The sequence below is a fragment of the Meleagris gallopavo genome, chromosome 15 (assembly GCF_000146605.3).
Source record: "Meleagris gallopavo isolate NT-WF06-2002-E0010 breed Aviagen turkey brand Nicholas breeding stock chromosome 15, Turkey_5.1, whole genome shotgun sequence".
Lineage (NCBI taxonomy): Eukaryota > Metazoa > Chordata > Aves > Galliformes > Phasianidae > Meleagris > Meleagris gallopavo.
Genome location: NC_015025.2, coordinates 12,654,522 through 12,677,220, shown reverse-complemented (window position 1 = coordinate 12,677,220; position 22,699 = coordinate 12,654,522). Strand labels below are relative to the sequence as shown.

Below are 22,699 nucleotides of genomic sequence, written 5' to 3'. Positions count from 1 at the left end.
CAGTAACTGCTGTGAGCGAGCTGCACTTCAGCATCCCTGTGCTCCCTGACCCGGCTGCTCCCTCACTTGGCCTGAGCTGCTGGGAGGAGTGGGCAGAAGGGCAGAAATCCCGCGTTGGAAATTGCTGCTTCAGTTTTAGTACAAATATTCTTGGCGTGGTTGGCATTCAGTCTGGAAGCTGCTCTGGCAGCCAGTTGGGTCACCCAGTCTGTGCCCATCACTCAGATTCTTTCATTCTCCCTTGTGCAGAGAAATAAGCTGCTCCAAAGCTTCTTGCATCCCTCCAGGCTGTGCTTCTAGCAGAGATTAGTTGTTCTCTGCAGCTGGCTGTTACTTAGCATTTCATTATCAAAGGTGTGTGAGCTTCACTTGCTTGTCTCTGTTTCTGATGCTGCACAGCTGAAGGAAATGACCTTCAGCCTTCCTGCACCAGTTGCCAACAGCAGTGCCCAGCTGGGTTGTTCTCCAGTAACAATTCACACTTTAACTTTCCCCTTCTCTTTAGGCTTCTCCAACAAATTGCCAAGAAGAAGAAATTGGGGCCCTCACTGTGTGGGGTCAGGTGAGGGGCATTTCTCTGTGATACCAGGCTAATAATACAGCCTCACAGTAATAATATCTTCCATCTCTTGAAGTAAGTTTCTACAGCTGTCTGGGTTATAGTAAGAAAATTGCATTTGTTTGAATGCTTGTTTGTTTCATCTCAGAACTGCCCAGGGTTTCCTCCAGTGCTGCCAGGTGCTACTCTGATGAACCCATCTCTCTCACAGAGCATTGGTGCTCCTGGGTGTGTGAGAACCAAATGGGATGAACAGCAAGATAGTGAGGGAAGCGGTGCCTAAGCTGCTGAGGGAAATACAAGGAATTGGCTTGGTTGTGTCTGAGATCCAAATGATGTGGTGGTAGTGCTGTTATTTCTGTTATTGGCTTTTTTCAGATATTCCCCGTCTGGGGGAAAGCTGTCTTAAACTGGTTTGGCAGTAGGAGGTGCATCAGGGTAAATAAGCAGCATTCCTTCAGGCATCTTTAAACTTTGTTGCGTGGCTAAGCTGCACTGTACAGGCTGTGCATTTCCAATGCTCTTTGATAATAACTTTTCCTTGGACTGTGGCAAGGAACTTTTGTTTGGGTGGAGAGAAAACATCACTCTCTGTTTTCCAAAGCAATGAAAGAGGTAAGAAAAAGTAAGAGAGGAGAGGCCCCTGCGGGTTGGTGCAGCCAGCTGATGCCCACATGGGTGCCAGGCAGCCACACTGCCTGTGGGAATGGGCTGCAGGTAAACATGGGGTGAGGGGCTGGGGCATGGCTGGTAATGCTGCCACACTGCTCCACTGTGTCAGAGTGTCGGGAAAGGAACACTCCTCAGCACTCAGAAGCCATCGCATAGAGAGCTTCTGCTTTCTTGTGTCTCTGTCATTAAAATTTCAAGAAAGAAAAGGAGTTCGACCTGGTTTGTGCCAGCTTCCTGATGATTTGTGCTCTCTAATTATATCCCCCAGCCCCTTCACCTCCCATGTGTTGCAGTTGCTATGGTAAGCAGTAAAGATTGTCCCATGAAACATTAATGGGCTGTTTTCCTATTAACTTGATGGAGCTGGGTTAGAGATGTCGCACCCGCAGTTGTCTTGGCTGCAGCTCACACAGCGGCTGCTTGTGCAAACACCATCACTGATGCACAGAGATTGTCTGGAAATTACCAGGTATTTCTTTTGCAAGCAAGGAACTGGCTGCTGCACAGATGGAGCGTTGCAGCCCCACACCATTTAGTGCAAGGCTGAGCAATCTGTCTGCTTAGAAATGTGGGCACACTCATTTCAGAAGGCCTTGCAATGGCTCTGAGCAGTGCAGTGCTCACCTTCCCTGGGATTTTGGCTCAACCTGGAAAGTGCCCTACGGGGAGCCCTCTTAGAGCATTTCCACCTCATGCCAGGCTGTGCTTCACCTGCCCAGCACAGAGCTCAGTGCCACTGTGCACACCTGGGTGCAGCACCAGACCTCTTCAATGTGCTTTGGTGGCTTGGAGAGTGCTGACTCCCACTTCCCCTGGAAATCCAGCACAGGATGTTTATTTGATAAGATATAAATATTGATTTATTTATAGCATTTCAGTTTGGCATAACGTGGCCTTGTACCTTTGTATGTATGTGTTTTTCCATACCTCATTTAAATTTCAGACGTGTATCTCCGTAAGGAGTCAGTTCTTTCTCCCAAAGCTAACAGACCAGGGCAGCGGTTCCTGCACGGACTGTGAGGTGTCCCCTCTGCACATTGTTGGACACAGAAGGCAGAGTTTGCACAGAAGCTGAGACCTCGTTTTGCAGTGTGGTGCAGAACCTGGACATAGAGCTTATAGCTTGCTTTTGGTGTATCCATCACACATTCTGGATTTGCTGCACAAATCTGGCTGCACAAATCTGCCTTTGTGCAGATTTGTGCAGCCAGATGTGGCTCGTGCTCAGAAACAGGCAATGCACCAGTATTTGTGGGTGCCGTGGGAATAGGATCCTGAAAGGACATTGTCCATGCAAACAAGGCAGAGAATACTCCCATCAGTGTCTTTAAGGATAACATTTAGGGAAATGATGCTCTGTGGCTCTGAAACCTGCAGGGGCCAGAGCAGCTCCAAGGCTGCTGTTGGGAAATGCTGCAGGCGCTGTGCTGGTGTCACTGGGCTCCTCTTTGGGCCCCAGGTGCTTCTCATGTCTCAGAACTGGCACAGAGGGGCTCAGAAATTGGCACAGGGTGGGAGAGGAAGAGGAAGCTTCTTGAAATTGTCAGGTTTGGGCATTGGTGACACAGAGAGGAAGGCTGCAGAAGGGCAGCGTGCTGGATGTGCTGGGAACCCAGTGGGTGCCTCTTGTGTTTGGGCTGTGGGTCTCCAGACTTTGGGGTTGCTATCAAAATAGTTGAAGTCTACCTTCTTCTAGTGGAAGCTCATTTTTACACATTTTTCCAAACAGTTACCTGTGAGCAGTATTCCTGCATCCAAACTGAAACCCAATTAAATATAACCTTGCCAGTTGTACATCAGATACTATATGAATTGTCACATGAAATGAAATCCGTGTTTTGTCCGGTCTGCTCTTCTACCAGGACATTTAAATAACTAAATGCCTTTTCCTGATGGAGGTTGGTTGTCACCTGGTTATAGATGTTGGGCTAACAGGATAATCAAGGCAAGCAGAGATCTTTCAGATCCTCAAGCAACAAAGTTCAATTAGATGGAAGAGATTCAATTATGCTTAAAAAGAAACCCGGCTATGAGCATGCAGGATAGGGCAGGAAGACGTATGCAAAAGCATTTCATGGAAAGGTAATTATTTTATCAACAAGACTTGCAAAGCAAAATTGGCTCATCAGTCCCAAGTGGAAGTCTGAGTAACTGTGGTTAAGGAGATGATACGTGGACCAGATTGGATTCCAGCAGAATGCAAAGGATGAGAGCCTCAAGCAGCTGTAAGTAACTTTGATTGATTTCCATGCAGTTTTGGGCTTTGTAATATTCATCAAGATAAAGTCTTACAAACTGAATTGCTTTTGGGTCTAAAGATGCTGTTTCCTCCTCCCTAGCATCTCCATGCACAATGTAACTTCAGTAACAAAAAGCACAGGGAAAAGTCAAACGCTTTGCAAAAGAACACAGACATTTGAATTTAATAAATTATAAAATTAGAGATTCTAATTTGTATATACACTTTTAATATACAAAAAAAGGCTATTTATTGCAATTTTCTGTTAAGGTATATGTAAGTGAATGGAAGTTGCATATAGATACTCAGATGAACATAGCTAATACTGCATTGTAGGTGAGTAAATACGACATTAAATGTGTTACGTACTAAAATAAAACATAAAACCCTTTGAGTACTGGAAAAGCACCATTCATAAAGTTCTCAAAATATCTGAAAGCATTCTATGGAGATGTTGTGAGATTCTAAATACTGAATGGATATACAAATACAAAAAGTGATGCGTTCATAATAGATTACAGAAATCTGTAAAGCAGTGTTGGTGGAAAAATGGCAGATTGGAACCAAAGAAAACAGAATTGGTTTGAGATTATTATTTTTTTCTGTGTGTGAGGAGGTAACACTTGGATTTTAAGCTTAAACAAGGAGAAAAAATGGTAACTTAGAGAGCTGTGAATTGTATGGCTTGGCAAATGGATATCAGAAATTGCGTTGCTTAATGGGAGTATGTTTGCTTTAGTTCTCAGAGCTCTGAGACAGTCTCTGCAGGAGTATAAATCAGTTTACTTTACATTTGATCTCTTTAGTTTCAAGAACAAGTTAAATTAAAATACTAAACTGCTCATTATGTGTCAAAATGCCATACTCAGGCAACAGCAGAATGGTGAAAGGTGACATATGCTGATGATGCTCTTTCCCAACCACAGCATTGTAGGAAAGAGGATGCAGTTGTCAAAGTTCAACCAACCAATGAATGACCAAAATTTCCACTGCGTGACAAGGAACAAATACCAGCTTACCCAGCCTATTGGCATGTGCTGCTTTTTCTTTCTCAAAAGAGCTCTGAACTCTGCTTTCTAGTACAAGAGTGGTACAGATTTTTAGGAAACTACCATCCTAGGGAATTGCTGAAAAACATCCTCTGAGATATGCATGTCAGCTTGAAATGAGGGCATCTTTCCCAGTACAGAGATTTTTTTCCTTGTACAGCAAGACTGTAAAGAGGAGGCAGCTGGTGCTCCTGCTCCAGGAGGAGATGGGCCAGCCTGTGTCTGGGCAATCTAGACTGAAGCTGCTCCTACAAATGTCACTTTAGCATTCCCCAAATAGCAGCTACAAAATTATTCAACAGAATTAAAAATAGCAAGAAATAAAAAGGTGAGATCGAAAGAGGAGCAAGACCTTCCTGAATGCAGGTGGCACCAAGCACTGTGTGCAGTCCCCTGCGATCACCAGGTGGAGCACAGCACTGCACCAGCTTTCTGGGAGGCTGGCCCCCATCAAAACACAGCCAAAGTTTTCACCTTATCTGCAAAATTGCCCTTGGTCTGTTTGCCTGAGAACAGAAGAGGCAAAGCAGTTAAGTTTCCAAATTTGAATCAGCTTTCTGAGTCCTCACTGCCTTTGCAGAAAGGTCACCTGAATTGCACCAAGTAAATTCCTGCCCAGTTTGCTACTGAGATGCAACTGGAAAGTCCTTTGGAGGAAGGAGGCTATTTGTAAGGCAGCATCTGAGCTGTGGGTGCTTCCCCACGTGCCATTTCTTCACACTGCCTGGCTGACTATGCCTATTCCTGATGCTAAGGAAGACCAGAAGCTATGAGGTGCAATACCTCAGGATTCTGTAGGCTGGCAACATGGATCTCCACAAAGTCACAGAGAGGAAAACAGGCACCAAGCAGAGAGCAAACTCCTCCCTCCCTCTTGTGTAAGTCCAAGCCCCAACCCTTCTCCATCCTTGGGCTTGGTGGGGCTCTTTCCAAAGTTTATCATATGCTTGGATGTGCTTCTAGGCTATGCCAAAGCCTGGGTTTGTTGTTGTTGTTTTTGTTTTGTTTTTAATTTTCCATGGACCTAAAAGCAGGATAACAACATAAAAGGGAAGAGATGAGTTCAACAGCATCTATGTAAAGGAGACATGAAATGTGAGAAATACTCACTATGGCCACCAGCTGTCAGCCCAACCCCAGGTGTGCTCCTCCTGGGGCACACAGCAGGAAGGATCACATCAGCCCTGCTGTGCTTCCCAGCTGTTGTGTCCTTCTGTGTAACTCCCACCTCTGCACCACCTGTGCTACTTCTAAACACTCACCAGTGCACCAACACAGTTCTCATACGAAGGGACTCAATGTCACACCTGCTGAACACTTCCCTTCTCTGCTTCAGATCCCTCTGCCAGGCTCTTTTCCTAAACCAGCCTCTTGGCCTTCCAAGGCTTCTTATGACAACCAGCGCTGCAAAAACTTTTTCTTGACCATTTTCCAGCACATTCGGCCGTGGTGGTTGGGTGAAGGAGGGCTGCCCCAGGCAGGGTTACAACACGTACAATGCTTCTGAAGTTCTTCTGTTGGAAATCTGATGTCCACGTTGCTGTGTAGAGGCTTAGAGTTGCCTCTGCTTCAAACTTTGAGCAGCTGCAGCCACTGTGATAGCTGGAGGATGAGGTCTTATTCTCAGACTGGAAAATCTGAACCGGGGCAGAGTGGTAAAAGGAGGATTTGGGGGAAGCTGGGGCTCGGCGGGAGGCTGACCAGCAAAGAGGAAACGAAGGGAAGAGTCCAAGCTAGGGGACGTAAGAAAAGCTGAGCTGCCCCCTGCAGAAGGAAGGGCAGCAGTGCACGCTGCTGGTACCGGGGAGTCCCGGGTTGGGGAGAACGGACCATTTTCTCACCTACTTGACCAGACCTGCTAAAACCCGCACCTACTTCTGCTCTCCACAGATTCTGCACGCAGCCTTCAGTGCCTGATTTCCTTCCTTGCTACACTGTTGGGATGGCAGAAATAATTCTGATGATAGATGCTAAAGGCTGGTTCACACCGACCTCCCCATCACCCAGAGAGATCCCAAAACCAAACAGCTGATCTGGATTTGTCTTCTGATCTCCAACCAGGAATCTGGAATGACTGGTGAAAACTATGATGACCCTGAGGGGAAAAGAAGTACTCAAAGGGTTCTCAGGTTCCACATCTCAACGTTTCCAGCAGAGCTGGTACTGCATGCACGTGCATGAACATCTAGACGTAGGGCACAGGGAACAATTGTTCACTTCTGTGCTAATAAAGCTGTCTGAAGGAAAGGAAGAGAATTTTTTAAAAAATTATTTCCTCAAAAATAATCTTGTCCTACGGGAAAGAAAAAAACATGTTTTCCTAGTAAAGCACCAAAGAAAAGGCAACAAGAATCCAGTCATCTTTAACTTAAACAGCTTGTGGGTAGAAAAAAGCCAGGTAACAAAAAAAGCACCAACCAACAAAGATCACTGAGGCTGTTGCGTGATATGAATGGATACCTGTAAACACAAAGACTGGGCTGTCAGCAGTCCAGGTTGGCCGGACCTGCCCTAATACAAAACGCCTTGCATGTATATTCAAACTTTTAGGAGAATCCTTTGAAATTTTTATGGAAACACGTAAGCTACTGGTTGCCGGTTTTTAATTTACACATAAATATATGGCTACAGAATTTTCTATATATTTTCTTACATAGTCCTGGGTAGGAAAGCTACGTAAGTACGTGCCCAGCTGCAGCTTTGCCTAAAGCAGCTAAGCGTGGTCTGGCTCGTCCTTAAGCACCTTCCTGAACCGGAGCTGGGTTAGTGCCTGGCTCTACGCAATGCATGGAAGCATCACAGGATTGCTGACCACCTGCTTGTCAGGATTAAAGGGGTTCTTAATGTCTCAGGACCATTTTCCTCCATCCTAAATGTAACTCACATTACTGTTCCCAAGAAGTTTTTTGCAGCCGTAGAAGACATAAAGGAGCCCATAAACAAAAAACCTGCTAACCTGGCTTAGGTATTAAGGTTTGTTTGGATTCAGTGAAATGCTGTCATGATATTGCACTAACAGTCTCCTGTACCCTGGAAACCTAGCCGTCAAAGTGTTCAGATTAGCACTTACAAAACAATCTGTCTTTTCCATTTATAGTAGGCTTTAGAGTTTGGCATCTCTGCCATAGCACCACTTTGATTTTTCCCCATTTTCAGTCTCTATGACATGGGCAATACTACGATGTTGGTAACATCTCTATAAGAGAAAAATGTTGTTTGTGCCGTATTTCCATTTTAGTTTATTTTTCTGAGAGTCTCTTTTTTCCTTTTCTCAGCAATCAGCTCCTGGATCCTTTGATTCCTCGTCCTTTCGTAAGGTATCCTCCTCTGTGTGATGATGTTGTGCTGTGACACTTCGTTGTCCAGCCCATCGATTTTATAGGGCACGTCCACCGCGTTAATTTCGGGGTGCTCGTCAGTGGCATTGGAAGGAGGCACGGGGTGTTTGGAAACAGGAGGAGGACTGGTGGTGGCAGGTTGTGTGGTGGAAACTCCTGTGAGAGGGCTGAGAGTTGTCAGGAGCTCCTCCTCAATGACATTATTCTTATTTGCGTTAGAGTCTGTTGCATTGCCTTCCTCTGTTACGTTGTTGTACATATTACAGGACTTGCAACAGAGCTTATTGTAACCGGGAATTGAACAGTACCGAGAGAGAACTTCCATGCGGCAAAACATTGACTTGTCTCCTTGACAGTGATCTTCTGAAAGAGAAAAAGGGAACAGATAAATAAAGAGCTTTTTCACATTAATTGGTAAAAGAAACACAGCTGAAGCTTTGGCAGTGGGCTGAGGGTTTGGTATTTAACGTGGGCTGGGAAACTGGCAAATGAGCCTTCTATCAGCAAAAGCAGACTTCATGCTAAACCTAAAGCTCAACTCACTTGCAGAGAAGCAAAACCTGATTTGAACTCTGTGCACTGGCCCTATCCACAACACAGACCTGAGTGCTAATTTTTGGCTTTGTGTTCTGCAAGTGCTATCCTGAAGACCGATGGCAGTATTGCCTAAGTGTGTACCCATGCTTGAAAAGGAACTTTTTTACCCATGCTTGAAAAAGGAGTATTTATTTAACATAAGGTTTTCCTCCTCTTCCTAGATAGGAGCTGCCAACAAACTCCAGTGGGATGGAACCAAGCCAGCCCATTGGCGACTGGGAGACTCAGTAAAAAGCTCTGATTTTTGTGTCTGAGTGAAAAAAAAAAACATAATAAAAGGGAAAGAATGATGATTGACAGGTCCTAAACTATCAACAGCTACTATGACCATTGTTACATTACAACATTACAACACAGGTTTCATGCCAGATCTTGCTCCTGCTGAACTGCAGGTGGCATGCTGTAGGTTGAGTTAAAGGGATCATACTATTTTACTGTCTATAAGATCCTCAATGAAAGTCTACTCAGAGATGGCTCAAGCTCATGCGATTTCTGCTCAGAGGATATGAGGACTGGGTGGACTGGAAGAGGACAGATGGGGAAGGGTGAGCAGGCTCCACATCAAGAAAGCTTCCTGTGCTCCGTTCTACAGACAAACTCTGTATCTCCTGTGCCTTGAGGGCGAGGTGGTGGAGCCAGGACCTTCTGCAACTGCAGGGAAAGAAAATCCCAACAACACAGCCCAGGCAGAAAGAAAGAGGAACCAGAGGGCTTATAGAAGAGGACAGTGCTAAGAGAAAGCCAGCCAGACCAATGCTTGGCATCATCAAAAACCAAGTATGTTCTCTGTGACCACAGTCCTGAGACAGATGAAGTCACTTCTGCTTTTCCCCCTGCTCTTACTGAATCTCTACCAACTCTTATGGTAAAAGATGAGTAACTGCAATTACTTGCCTTTATTCAGAGCGCATGTGGTCGCTCAGCACGTTTCTGGAACTGCCATTTTACCATCCTGCTAGGAGTACTGACTTACCCTGCCAGCAACCTGACAGCAAAGTAGAGAACCAGAGCAGATGCAGAGATACCAAGTGAACCCCGAAAGTCTAGGCGTCGCCTCTTCACTCATTCTCACTTAACAAAATAGGGCATTATAGGTGTTTAATTGGCAAACATATCAGTCTAAAATAAGCTAATAATGATCGCTGCTGCTTTAAAATTCTACTACTGACAGAGAAGGCTGAAAATACCTTTCTTGCATTGCATTTATACCCCAATTGTTGTTTGTTACAGGAAAAACAACACTCTTATTCCTGTTTTCAAATGCTTCAATTCAGTTTTCAAATGCTAAGCTGAATAGGAAAAAAAAACTACACCTTCCTCAGGAACCTAAGGATAGTACTTTGTTTTTGGACATATTTTCAAACATGTTTCCAGCCTTTAAGAACTAGAACAGCTGCTATCTGCAGGCATAACTCTGCACAAAGGACTGCACGTGCCTGCAAAGCTTTATGTATATTTTAGGTACCATATAGAGTTCCCTCTGAACGTTCTACCTTGTGTCACATCAATTTGATACAAGCATGCGTGAGAAAAATGCATGAAAGTGCTTTAAGTAATAAGCTCAGTGACACCTGATAGGTTACGTAAATAAACCTGGTATCTTATGACTGTTAGAATGAAATTGTCATCCACTATCCAAACCAAAATTCTAGATTTGCTGAACTTTTATTTATTTTTACTTGCAGTATGCATGACAGACTGGAAGTATATCTCCAAAACATCAGTAAGAAAAAAATAAATCAGTTTCACAGTCACTTTGGTACACATTAGTCTCATAAAAAATATTGAAAAGCAAACTGAATTGGCACATCTTTAATATTATGTTAAATACATACAAAACACTAATAAAATATCCCTGATAAACCAAAGTGCATATAGACATAGTGCACAATGCCCAGATACCTTATTGCACCACTCTCTATAGCCATCCATCTCTTGAAACATCACTAAACATTGTCTATTTAAAGGTAACAGTCATGAATATATTTATACAGTTAAACACCAAATTATTTTACATAACAGTATTCAGTGCCAGATACGTGTCTTTGCTTTTTCACCTTGTCATGTAAATTTTTAACATGTTTCAAGAAATTATCATATTAACAGCAAAATTTAATATGTGATCACATGATAATGACAAGTTGGAAGTGCTACACTGTTGAAGATCCAAAGATTCAGAAATGCCACTTTTCTAACGAGCATGGTCAATGCAATAAGGGAGCAATTTGCTCCACGACTGCAGATAGAAAGTTGATATGCTTTCACTATTATTACTGACTGTCACAAACAGTATTATGACTTTTAGATTCCAAATCTTCAACACAAACACGTACAGTGAAGCAACAATGCCACTTAAATCTTAGTAGGTCAGGTAACAGTCCTGTCTTCATGAAGGTATGGATATGCACTGTGCAAATTAACCTCGGATTAAATTTACTGCCTTACTTATCGTTCAAGTAAAAACCCTCCATATGAAGATCAACTCAAGATCATCTGTTTATATTTAAAGCTGGATCTGGTAAATTAATGCCATTTACATTTCAACATTAAGGCATTTTTCTAAAATTCTTCTAAGCAAAAAAAGCAATAAAAATTGAGGTAATTCTGTAGTAGTTCACACTGTTATGTTTGCCAGTTGACACGTCTATAGAGCACACACACACACACACACACACAACCGTACCACTCACGTCAGACATGCACATGGTGAAAAAAGACCAAAGAAGTAATGAGTATAAATAGCTCCTTGCTGAGCAGCTGGAGATGTCAGAGTCAATGAAAACGTCCTATTGCCTCCTCCAGGTAAACAAAACCAACACCACACAACCTTCAACACAGACCGTGCCTGTTTTGCTTTGTTTTTGTCTCTAAAGTGACAGTAAACAAAACTGGCAAAAATTGTGTGATGGGAAAACATATGCAGCTTTTCACGAGGAAAAATATGTCAAACCACCAACAGGAGGTCAGCCAGAGCATCATAGCAGCACTCAGGTACCTGCAGAAACCAAGCGCATGGTACCTGGACCAGCACCCACAGCTCACAAACACAAATGTTGGGGACAGGAATAAAAAAAGGAGCAGCAAAGGTGAGTAAAGCAATGGCACCACAAAGGAAAATGGAATGGATAAATTCTTTCATTCAACAGGCTACCCTGTCAGAAAACTGAAACTACAGAGTTATGAGATTTAGGGTCTTCAGACAAAGGAGAACTTTAGCACTACAAGGTGTCATTATTGTGATGTGATCACATTCACAATAAGTTCTCAGTTTTGCTATCAAACTGAACATCATGAACCAGTAAGAGCCTTTTTTCACCATCACCAAGCAACAAGCAAACTGATCCCAGCTCCCCTTCAGAGGACTGCAACATACCTTGGAGATCCAACTTCACACATCCAACACTTCAAGACCTCCACCACCAGTGCTACACAAGCTCCAGAGAAGAAAGACACCGAGCACCAAGTGCCTGGTGTGAAAAAAAGATTCAGCCCAAGATTTAAACTTGGCCAAGTCAAGGGAATTTTCCGCATAGAGAGAAGAAGAGAGCAAAAGGCAAAGTCCACATACGATGTGGCATGCATTTAAGGGCAAAGGCAGAGTTATAAATGGGTCTTTTACTTGAAGATATTTTCTGGATAGGGTAGTCTGGATCGGGTCTCGACAGCCATTGTATCATGTAGGTTTTCTTTGAAGGATCAGAAATGTTTCCTAGAACGGAGGAAAAAAAGATACAATAGTATATATTAGCACTAAGAAGCTGGCCTGTCACAAGTGGAGAGTGAGCAGGCTCAGGTGGCAAAGGAGCTAAAGGATGATGGCCAGGCTGTGTGATTTGGGGCAGGGTGCTGTTCTTTCAGTTTGCTACAACTTGTGCCCAATACCTGACAACAAATACTGAGAGCAGCCTGAAGGACAGCTTTCCAGCAGTACTTCTCACAGCACCATTAACTACCTCCTAAGATACATCCAGTTTAGCCTAGTTTCACTGTCAATTCTATTTAAAATCTTCGTAGTGGAGATTGTAATTGGATGCATGGTCCTTAATTAGGAATCAAAAGCTACCCCAAGGAACACATCAGGGATAAGGGAAAAACAGGAATTATTTAATAACAGGAGCATGCAAAGCAATCTTACAGCTGTCATTTACAAACAGCAGAAAAAGCTGAGAAGGCAGAAAGGCTAGAAAAGTCAAGTGCTTACTTGGACACGGAGGTAGTCTGCAAATCCTTACGTTCTCTGGTTTAGCTTCTTTGCAAAGGCCGATGGCGTTGTCCCCGGTTCGGCACAGGACTGGGCGATCCTGCGTGCCATTGCCACAACTGACAGAGCACTGAAAGGGTATGCATCAGTTAGACCCCGATTCATCCTTTCAAAACAATGGATTAGAAGTTATTTTTTAAATTTTAAGCCACTGCACTCGATTTGAGTCAACGTGGTACATCATTTGAGCCAGTGCAGTACCTTCAGTAACTACACAAGAGGGAGTGTCACTGATTTTTGTGGCATGCCACCATTTAACTCACTTTCTGTGGCATTAGCAGCAGTAGAAGCCATAGACTCTCTGTATAGGTATCAATTTATCATCTTAAAGCACTTGAACGGAAAGCACAGAAGAAACTCACCCCAATTTCCTCCCCTGCTTCAGAAAAAATAAGCTGCTTGTGACCCCCAGGAAGAGACTGACCTGTGACCAGGGTCCTATTCTCCACTGTGCTGGACAAAGCTCCCGGTTGCAAGGCCTCCTGCCCTCTGGTCGGTCGTTGTTGCAGTACTTGGTGTGAACAGATCGATTTGTGTTGTCGTGCAGGGGTTGGATGCATCGCACGGATCGCACTTGGTATCCTGTTTTCCCACAGCTTTTGCTGCAAGGCTCCCATTCTCCTGTAACCCATCTGGGGGAGGGAAAAGAGAGGAGGGTAAGTAAAATTCTCTGTCTCCTATAACTTTTTCATACTGCAGTCAAAGCTGTTTACCACGAAACTGTAATAGATGCATTTACCAATTGAATTCCATTACCTTTGATTTAATGTTACAGCAGATTAGCCATAAAATACCTTGAAAAAACTCATATAAGATGAAATTTGCATTATTTTTTTTTTATGTAAAGGAAGCCCAAATGGTCTCAGACTGAATATAAATGGCCTTTCTTACTAAGTCTGAAAATACATTAATCCCATTGCTCTGAACTGAAATGTGTCTTGCTGAACACTTATGAAACCTTTAACCTCACAATATTTTGCCTTTCTTTCAATCATTCAAAATACTTTTTCCCAAATACAAATTTAATACTGTTTAATTTCCAGCAGAGAATGGCACTGCCTGTTTTTTGAAAGGAAAAGTAAGGAAGCATGAAAAAAACCCTAAGGAGCCAAGGCTTTGAATTTACCCACTATGAAACTTCAGCTTTGTAGGACTGAGTCACCATTTTAAAATATCACATTTACGCTGAAATTAGATCCAACTCGACAAGAGCTTTTTTGCCTTAAGGGCAACTGGTAGAATATTCCTCCAGTTTTGATGTTACACATGTAAGACCAGGGTTTGGGCATGGCTCTCTAGCAGTAAGTCCTTAGCATTTGCCCCTTCTTTCCTTTTCTTGCATACAGTTTTAAGTATTATCACTATGAGATGCTTTACAATTGTGACAGCACGGCAGTCAGTCACTACTATAATTATGTCAGATGGTCCCTGTGAACATCTGCAACATCAAAGCTCCGCTGAAGTACCCAGTGCAGACAAAGCTTCTGTTCATTTACCTCTGAGATAAGCATCATTCTTGCTTTGCTTCATTTACTTTTATTTTAAGCTGGCCCCTCCAAGACTGCATGTAACAAACCAGACCAGATTTTGATGTCAGAAGCTGCCAGCCCAAGGGTGCTGCTGAGCCTCTGGCTCCTGGCAAAGTCACGAGCTGTGCACCACCATCCCCAGTGCTGGCTTCCCATAGGGACCCACGGGAGGGAATCCCAGCATCAAAAATGTCTGGTTTTGGGGAAGGAGTTCAATAATCATTAATCAATTTGGACACTGGAAAATGTCACCTATAGTTCATAATGTGGTACAGATGAACACTTCTCTAATCATCAAAAGTGACTTAAGAATTACAGCTGCATACTGTAAGGAATTTAGAGAGGAAAAACAAGGATAGGGACTAGAGGAAATTCAGGAAGCAGACTGAAGGCTTGGTTATAATCAAGTACAGGAAGATGTACAGCACTCTGTAAATATTTACAGAATGCAGATACCCACAAGATGAAAATATTGCTCAATGTAAACAGGATCCAGGGGATAAACCTCATGAAAAATATACGTAGTATGGAGAGACATTCTGAGTTTGAAGAGATTGTCCTAAAGAATTCATAAAATCCTAGGTTTATAAATAGTCAAAACACCATAGGCACAATGAAATGCATGAAATTCCCAAGTTAAGCAAAAAAGTGAAGTGGCAATTTTATCCAACTTTCTCTTTGTAACCAACTGAAGTTTCACAAGCTGTGGAGGAAGGAGACAGCTTTGAGCCCAAAGCATGAATTCTAAGACAATTTCTGAGTCAAAGATGCTTTTTTTCCCATTAGCAGTGAAAAAGCAGCACATTAGTGTGTTTCTGGGTGCTGCAGAGCTTCATAAAATCTCTTAAATTATTGCCTCTCCTGTGTGCGAAATGCTTCAATGCCATTCTGTGGAAACAGGTGACAGAAACACTCAGGAATCCAAGTACAATTTAGGATCCCATTGAGTCTTTGTGATTCCTGGGTCCAATTATATTTGTAGCTGAAAGAAGAGTACAGTCCTTTCCAGAGTGTCTGAGATACAGTCGTTAGGTCATTACTTCAAGTTCCAAAGAATAAATGTTAAACCCTGACCCATGCTGAGTTTATGGGGTATAGTTTCTTGACTTTTCTCCTCTTTAAATCTATTTTGAAAGGAAGTTAGGAAATATTGAGTGATACATTCTACTTATTTGCTGTGCTTCCTGGCATCCAGACTGAGTCCCCGAGGTAAAAGCTGAGATCAACACACTCCTTCCTTGTTGCAGTAGCAACAAGAGGAATATGAATCCCACATATAGCAGGACAACCTGCTGCCAGTCAAAAAGCACGTGAAATAATTTGTGAACAAAGATATTCATAACAATTGCAGATACACCAGGTGTACCAGTGCACCATACTGTACAAGGATAGGCAGAGAAATCAACCAGGCCAAATATTTTTCCCTGTTTGTATGTCCAAAAATATGCTGTTGGCTTAAGGAAGGTTTGGGTTTGGTGGGATGTATGACATTGGTTTTCTTATGTAGCACTCTATAAATGTGTTCTTACATGATTAATTCACACCGCATAAAGTCAACTGGTATAAACTGAATTTATGTCCATTTTTTATTACCTCAAGATGGCGTGAACACAAACGTCTGGATCAAAACTGCACTTTTTTTCTAATCCAACTTATCTCAGAAGTAATAGGAACCAGCAGTCTCAGAAATGGTATTTCTACTGGTAGAATACAGCATCACACCCTCACAGCCCTGGGTCTCCGTAATGGTGCAGAGGTTTGTAAGAGCCCTTATGTTAAAGCGGCCTTATGTTAAAGTTGGAATGTTAAAGTTGGAAAACAGAGACCAAGCTGAAGTCACCTTCTTTCAGCTGACAAAAGCCAGCTGGGAACAACACCTCCAGCAGCTGTCACTGGGCACCGAGCAATGCTTACATGGGCTGTGAGCACTCCTGGAGGTTGCACACCCTGCGAATGGGCTTCGGCTTCTGGATCAGCTCGCAGTAACTCCGATGAACCATCTTGTGGTCCGTCTTCCTCCGGCAGCCGTACTTTGTGAACTGGAAGCCTGAAGAAAGACACTCCTCTTACTTTTAGGACTGGTGGCTCTTACACAGGACCTGCCAATTATACTGAATAAACACTTGAATTCATGTAGATGTAGCACCAAAAATTGTTCAATTCCTTTGTTTTTCACTAAGGCTGTAATGCAACAAAACACCATCTGGTGTTTCAAGCCACGTTAAGGAGCTGAAGCCCACCCGTCGTGCTGGTGGACATCATCAGGGTCTACATCTGACGCCCAAAGCAAGGATCTTCACACTGCGAGGTGCACATCCCAGGAGGCAGACTCACTGAAGGTCTGGCCCCAACTCCCCTTGAAGCTTAGCACCCTTATGCCTCTGAGATCCTCACCCAAATCTTGCACGCTTGGACAAGTCTTCCAGTTTAATTAAGTTAGAAATGAGCCATCCTAGATCTTCCCCAAGAGCCATTTCAGTTTCCTCTTGCACGATTTTGAATGCTTTGGGTTGATTTTTTAATTTATTATTATTATTATTATTATTACTTTTTTACCTCCTCCACAAGGTCTTGAACACTGGGACCACTTCTTCAGAGCCCATTCATACGATACTGAGTCCTCTTCCAAAACATTATTGTTATCTACATTCAAGGAATCTTCATGGATCATGTACTTGTAAGTCAGAGATATCTTGGTACCACCATGAGGAATCACCTAGGAAGCAAAACAGATGTAGGGGAAAAAAGATTTAAAGACCGATACCAGAAGCTATGTGAGGTGATGTGAAATAGCAATCATCATGGTTCAGATCTTAAAACATCCCCAGAGGGATTTAAACCTTCTAGCTGCACTCAACATGTTTTTTTTCCCCTAATGAAAAAGTATCTGTTTCCTTGTGACACAGAGTTTATAAACTGCATATTAAAGACTGTTGTTGATTTAGACCGATCTTTCTTGCCAGCATTGGACTGACTTCACAATACTAAATTTTTTCCATATCCCATCATAAAGGGAAGGAAATGTTCTACTAAAACGATGATGGATAGTTCCACTAAAAGAAACGGCAAATTCAAATGCACCGATAACTGAAAGAGGTGAAGAAAATTGCTCGTACTTCTGATAAAAGACAAGGATTCTTATGATAATTCTGGGAATCCGGTAAGACTTGTTACTTAATCCTTATAGAAGTATAAATCATTTAGAGTTTTGTGCTATCACACTGCATCCAGACAAATGCAATAGAACATAACTCAATGTGAATAAAGTGTAAAATAATGGTCCTTTGAAAACAATTTTCATTCCTCCTGTAGTGTTCAGCTGGTACAGACTAACATATTACAGCTGTTTTAAGAGACATTCTGAATCAGCCTACCCCTACTTATGGCAGTCATTTGCTATTTTGCAGTGAAAAAAGAATACAGTCACAAGGGTTTTGGAAGTGCAGAACTGGCTGTGCCTTAACAAACTGAGCCTGGAAGTACAAGAATCCTGCACTGGACTTTGCAGAATATATTTTCAAAACATGGACAGGAAGATATGAACTGATATGAACCATTTTAGTTTTAACTAATGCTCCCATGACAGATACATTAAGTAGGCTGGAGAGTCTTTACACAGCGTCCATTGTCTTGGCTAGCTGCAGGAAATAATCAGGAGAAATGGCTGCCCAATACGTTACCCTGCGTTACAACAGTGTACACAGCAGTGAGTTAGAAGTAAGGAATTAAAATACATCTTCCATTGTCTTGTAAGTGAAGCAGATGTCTTCTTTTAACTCACAAGAGGAATCTAAAATATATTATAGCACATTACGACTCTGTAATCCTGACACTGCGCTCTGTGGAAGATGGTTTTCATTTGACTTACCAGAATAACTATTCCATTACGCAGAGGCCCCATGGTCTGCACGGTTTCTCTATTATCGTCATTCCGATATTCCCACTCCACACCCATGTCAATAAATACTTTAGAGTCTGGCACGTAGTTGTCTTCACTTAGAATGAATCTTCCTGTTTCACGGTTTTTAATTGCTAGAAACAACATAAGATATGTGAATAGCAGAGGTTTGCTTCTCATCTCTGGGTTTGTTCTGCTCTTGTCCCAGTGGGAGGAGCAGAAAAGGCCACGCACAGCAGTGTGCATTTCCCTCTCTTCTCTCACAGGTTTGGAAAACCTTTTTCAGGTGTCTCACTGAACTGCCAGTGCTTTCTTGCTCAGCTCCAGGAACATCAACTGTTCTTCTTTTTTCCTCTTTTTCATAGCCTGCCCAGACAGAAACAAGGCCGGAACCACACTGTGTCTGCTTGTTCTCAGCTGCTTCTCATGCCATTGACCAAACCTAAGGCAATGTGATGGCCAGCTCAGGGTCCCATGTTTCTCAGCTTTCACATGTGGTATTACTGCCCCATGAGGGAAAGCCTACTGGGCTAATCCACAGTGGTCCTCACTGCAAGAAAGAGGGAGGCTGGAATTTGTATTCCTTCTGCTCAGGTACAGCCTGATGGCTGTCCAGAAAGGTTGTGGGTCCCTGGAGGTGCTCAAGGCCAGGCTGGGTGGAGCCCTGATCAGTCCTGAGCTGGTCAGGGACGACCCTGCTTGTGGCAGGGATGAAACTGGAAGGACTTTAAGAACCTTTCCAACCCAACTATTCTGTGATCCTATGAAGAACCTTGTCTGGCCCTGTGAGCAATGGCTCACATCCCACAGGACAGGATGGGAAGCATTCACTGGTGAGAAATTCGACCAACTCGCAATGCAATTAGTAGGCCATTTGCTGCAAATCTACTTCCATTTAATAACAGCCCAGTAGGCACTGCTTCTCATCAATTACACACCACTGCAAGGAGAGGATTTCAATTAATTCCTAAGCTGTGTGATTGGTTGGGCAGCCTTGTGTCAATACTGCTAGCTGTGGGGCAGGATCTGAAAAAGAGCGAATGCAGTCTTTGTTCTTGGATGGAGCTGAGTAACAACAGGATGAGAAGCACATTGGAAGATAATGCACTGCAGCCAATAAAGCAATTCTGCTCCTCTATCAGCAACTTTCACACGTGCAGGGATGTTCTTGCTAGGACTCCAGGGAACACAGCACAGGGAAATCGAATTGCCAAACAAGTTTCCTAATTTAACATACTTGAAGGAGGTATGTGGTGTGGGAGGATAGCGGGTAAACAAATGCATAAACATATTGTGAGGCTCCAAAGATAAAAATAAACAGATGAAAAAATGTTCTGACTGAAAATTTGTCCCACTTGTTGCACACTTACCGAGATGATGACTGGTGGCGTCTGATTCCTGTATAAGTAAATGTCTTGCCCCAACAGGAATTTCAAACATCTTAATGTGTCCTTAATTGTAGTATTTAAAAAGATAATAACTGGTTAGTACACATCAAACAGGAAGAGTCTGGCTTAGGTTTTAAATAAACATTGTTTTCTAAAGCCAGGGTGCATCACAGAAGCTGAACCTAATCCAACATCAGTCCCATTCCTATTTCTGTGCCGGGTGATGGAGTACAGCAGGGACAAAGAGCTTGAGGTCAAAAGAAAAATGCCTTATGTGCTATTTGCTTCAGACTAAAGTGCACTTTGAGTACCATACACACCCACAGACACTGTGTAGGCTTGCATGTGACAGTGAGCAATGATGACATATTTCTGCAGCATTCAGGTGGAGCAGCCAATGACATCAGCAGAGCCTGTGGCCATGAAATGAGGACCAGTGAAGACCTCTTCTATCCATGTGCAGGCCCTAGTATCATCAGACTTGCATAATCACTGGACAACAGTCTTATTTTGAAACTCTAGATATGGCTCAAAGTAAAATGCAGAGAGTTGATTGCAATTAGTGGTGCTGCGAATTATTTGCAATTGCTTTGGTATTTTTCAGGAAACTTTAGGTATCTTTTAGGAAACTTTTAGGAGAAATCAAATGAAAACATCGTGAGTCCCCCAAGACAAAGCAATGAATGAACTGACCTTGTTTCTTTGGTACTCTTGAAAATGTTCCTTTCACCACTTTGCAGTGGGAATTATCTCCTCCGCAAACACCGCATTTGTCTTCCTGCTTTGTGGATCCTATGACCCTGTCACACCCAACTTTCTGCACACAAAGGAGAAAAACAGTCACTTTTTCTTATTCAAGTTTCAATTCAAATGAGCCTTCAACTCAAATACCAAAACCCAGACTTCAGCAAAGAACAAACTGTAGTATTTTCCTGGAAGTTCAGTATCCAAACAGATTTTAATACTTGCGCTTCCAGTTCTTACACAGCAGTCAGTCAGGTGATTAGATTTTGATACTGTGCTTCAAAGTGGTCCTCATGCCAAAGGAATGCAGCACTGTGAGGGAAAAGTTCTTCAGCCTCAGCTTATCCTAAAGCAGAAGGCTAAATTCTGGGAGAATCAAAGCGTTGGTGGGTGGGCAGAACCCTCCAGCAGTACTTTGCTGAGTCAGAGCCTAAAGCTCTGCTGAAAGATGACCTGAGGCAGATCCCAGCTTGGAGGAGTTGCTACTGATTTTTTAAAAACAGCCTGATCAATTATGGGGAGAATGCACTTCAGCAGTACCTTAGCACCACTTTCTATGGGAGCTACAGCAGGTTTGTACGCTGTGCATTCTGCCTCCACTAAACCTGAGCAGGAAAAGCTTTCACTGAAAAGCTTTTGTTGAAAGCTAATTGTAATAGCTCTTCTTAAAAACTGTGTGAAATATTCCCTGTGTAGGTAGGCGCTGTTGGAATTGAGTCACATGCAGTGTGATGGCAACTGTGAATATCACACACAATATTGTGACAATAAGCCTAATGAAATCTCCTTAATACCCAAAGCTATTATTATATCTACTTAAACACGCATTATTGGAGAGAAAAACTCAAACCACCATTTTAACTGTACACACAATGCTAAGCTCTGAACCCAGACATCCAAGCTTACCAAGCATTCTCCCCGCACGCAGATGCTGTAAGCGTCTTTGTAGGAGCAGCGGGTCCCATCGTGGACCATCCTCTTCATGTACACAACATCCCCTGTTTCCTTGGATTCGCAATACAGGTGGCACCTTTCCTTGGCTGCAAAAGAAAATAGTGCTTGGCCAGCTCTAATGGTTTCTTTGCTGAACTTGATAGTATGTGACACTATGCTTTTTTTTTTTTTGAGGCGAAGAGCATTCTATTAGAGCATTCTATTCTATAATATTCTGCTGGTTTAACCATCTTAGGCACTTTCCCACCATTTAGAACAGTAATGACTTTGCAATTATAGCAGTTCAATTAAAATAAATGTTCACAGGGCCGTTGCATTCTTCCCTTGTGCAGTTCCATGGCCTCTGCCCTCTTTATTAAATAAAGTTCTTGTTATTGCTCTTGGTGTCTTCATGCCCACTGGGTATTGGTACATCAGAGGCCTTTGCTACTGCTGAGCAACAAAAAATGCAGTGTCTGGCCTATTAAAACAGGTAATTTACTTTTCTTATGCAGATCTTTAATAGAGAAGTCCTAAGTTTAAGACAATAACATCAGACCTAATGATCTGCATATATTAGGAACATTACACTATGCACAAGGCGTAGATGTGTACACACACACTGTGCCTCACCCCATCCATACCATACGTTCATTGCAGCAGATAAAAAGAAAATACCCAAAGGTGTGAGCAGATGTTACTGGCTCTGTACAAGGCTTTATCCCCACAGCTCCATGAGAATGGTAAATTTGCAGCTGCCATTAATTGGGATTAAACGCTCGCCCCAGTCCCCACCGTAGACAAATGCACCACATGCACCCGACGGAGCTGCTTGTCAAGTGCATGGATTTATGTCACTTCTGAGTCAGGGCTGTGTTATCTGCACAAAGTATGTCACTGCTATGCCTTGCCTGTACAAAAGGCAGTTTTAAACACAGTTTTAAACACACAAAAGGCCCTATAACACAGATATATAGAACCCCAGCAGTAGCCAGTGATCAGTGCTCAGATCAGTGAGTCAGTTTCTGACTCAGAAGCCATTGAATTTAATAGAAAATAGCTGATTAGTTTCAGCAGTCTCTGTGGCAGACAGCTCCAGAGACGAAGTGAAGGTCTGAGCAGAAGCAAAGGTCTCTGGGAGACGGCGTTCCTCCCCATCTCCCTGTGCCAGCAAAACTATTTCATGAAATTGGGCTGCATCTGCTGCTCCAAAAATCCCAGATTGCACAAGCTGGCATCAGAAGAACGAGGGGACCCTGAAACTGTTTAGGAAATAAGTCAGACAAATTAATGACAAGCTATTTGTTATTAACTTCTGACAGTAGCTCCTCTCTGGAATGTGAAAGGATTCACTTAAGGTGACCCTTCCCCTCCCTGAGACCTGTGCTGAGCTGGGCACAGCTTGGGGACATGGGACGTGTCACTTGTCCCCTGCCACACCAGCCCTGTTCTCCATGCAAACTGACCTCGTTTAAAAACAGTGAGCAGTCTA

The 22,699-nt window shown here is 43.0% G+C and overlaps 1 protein-coding gene across 1 annotated transcript in view; it reads right to left on the bottom strand.

Moving 5' to 3' along the window:
• Window positions 1-3,626: 3,626 nt before the first annotated feature.
• The window catches only part of ADAMTS2 (ADAM metallopeptidase with thrombospondin type 1 motif 2), a 44,716-nt gene continuing 25,643 nt past the window's right edge, over window positions 3,627-22,699 (bottom strand). Inside the window, exons 10-19 of the mRNA XM_010719187.3 lie at window positions 21,181-21,314; window positions 20,224-20,347; window positions 19,513-19,593; window positions 18,113-18,276; window positions 16,801-16,960; window positions 16,159-16,291; window positions 13,140-13,347; window positions 12,656-12,785; window positions 12,074-12,163; window positions 3,627-8,220 (exon numbers count right to left, since the gene is read on the bottom strand). Coding sequence (XP_010717489.1) covers window positions 7,754-8,220; window positions 12,074-12,163; window positions 12,656-12,785; window positions 13,140-13,347; window positions 16,159-16,291; window positions 16,801-16,960; window positions 18,113-18,276; window positions 19,513-19,593; window positions 20,224-20,347; window positions 21,181-21,314 — 1,691 coding nt within the window. The 3' untranslated portion in view covers window positions 3,627-7,753. The remainder of the gene's footprint in view (window positions 8,221-12,073; window positions 12,164-12,655; window positions 12,786-13,139; window positions 13,348-16,158; window positions 16,292-16,800; window positions 16,961-18,112; window positions 18,277-19,512; window positions 19,594-20,223; window positions 20,348-21,180; window positions 21,315-22,699) is intronic.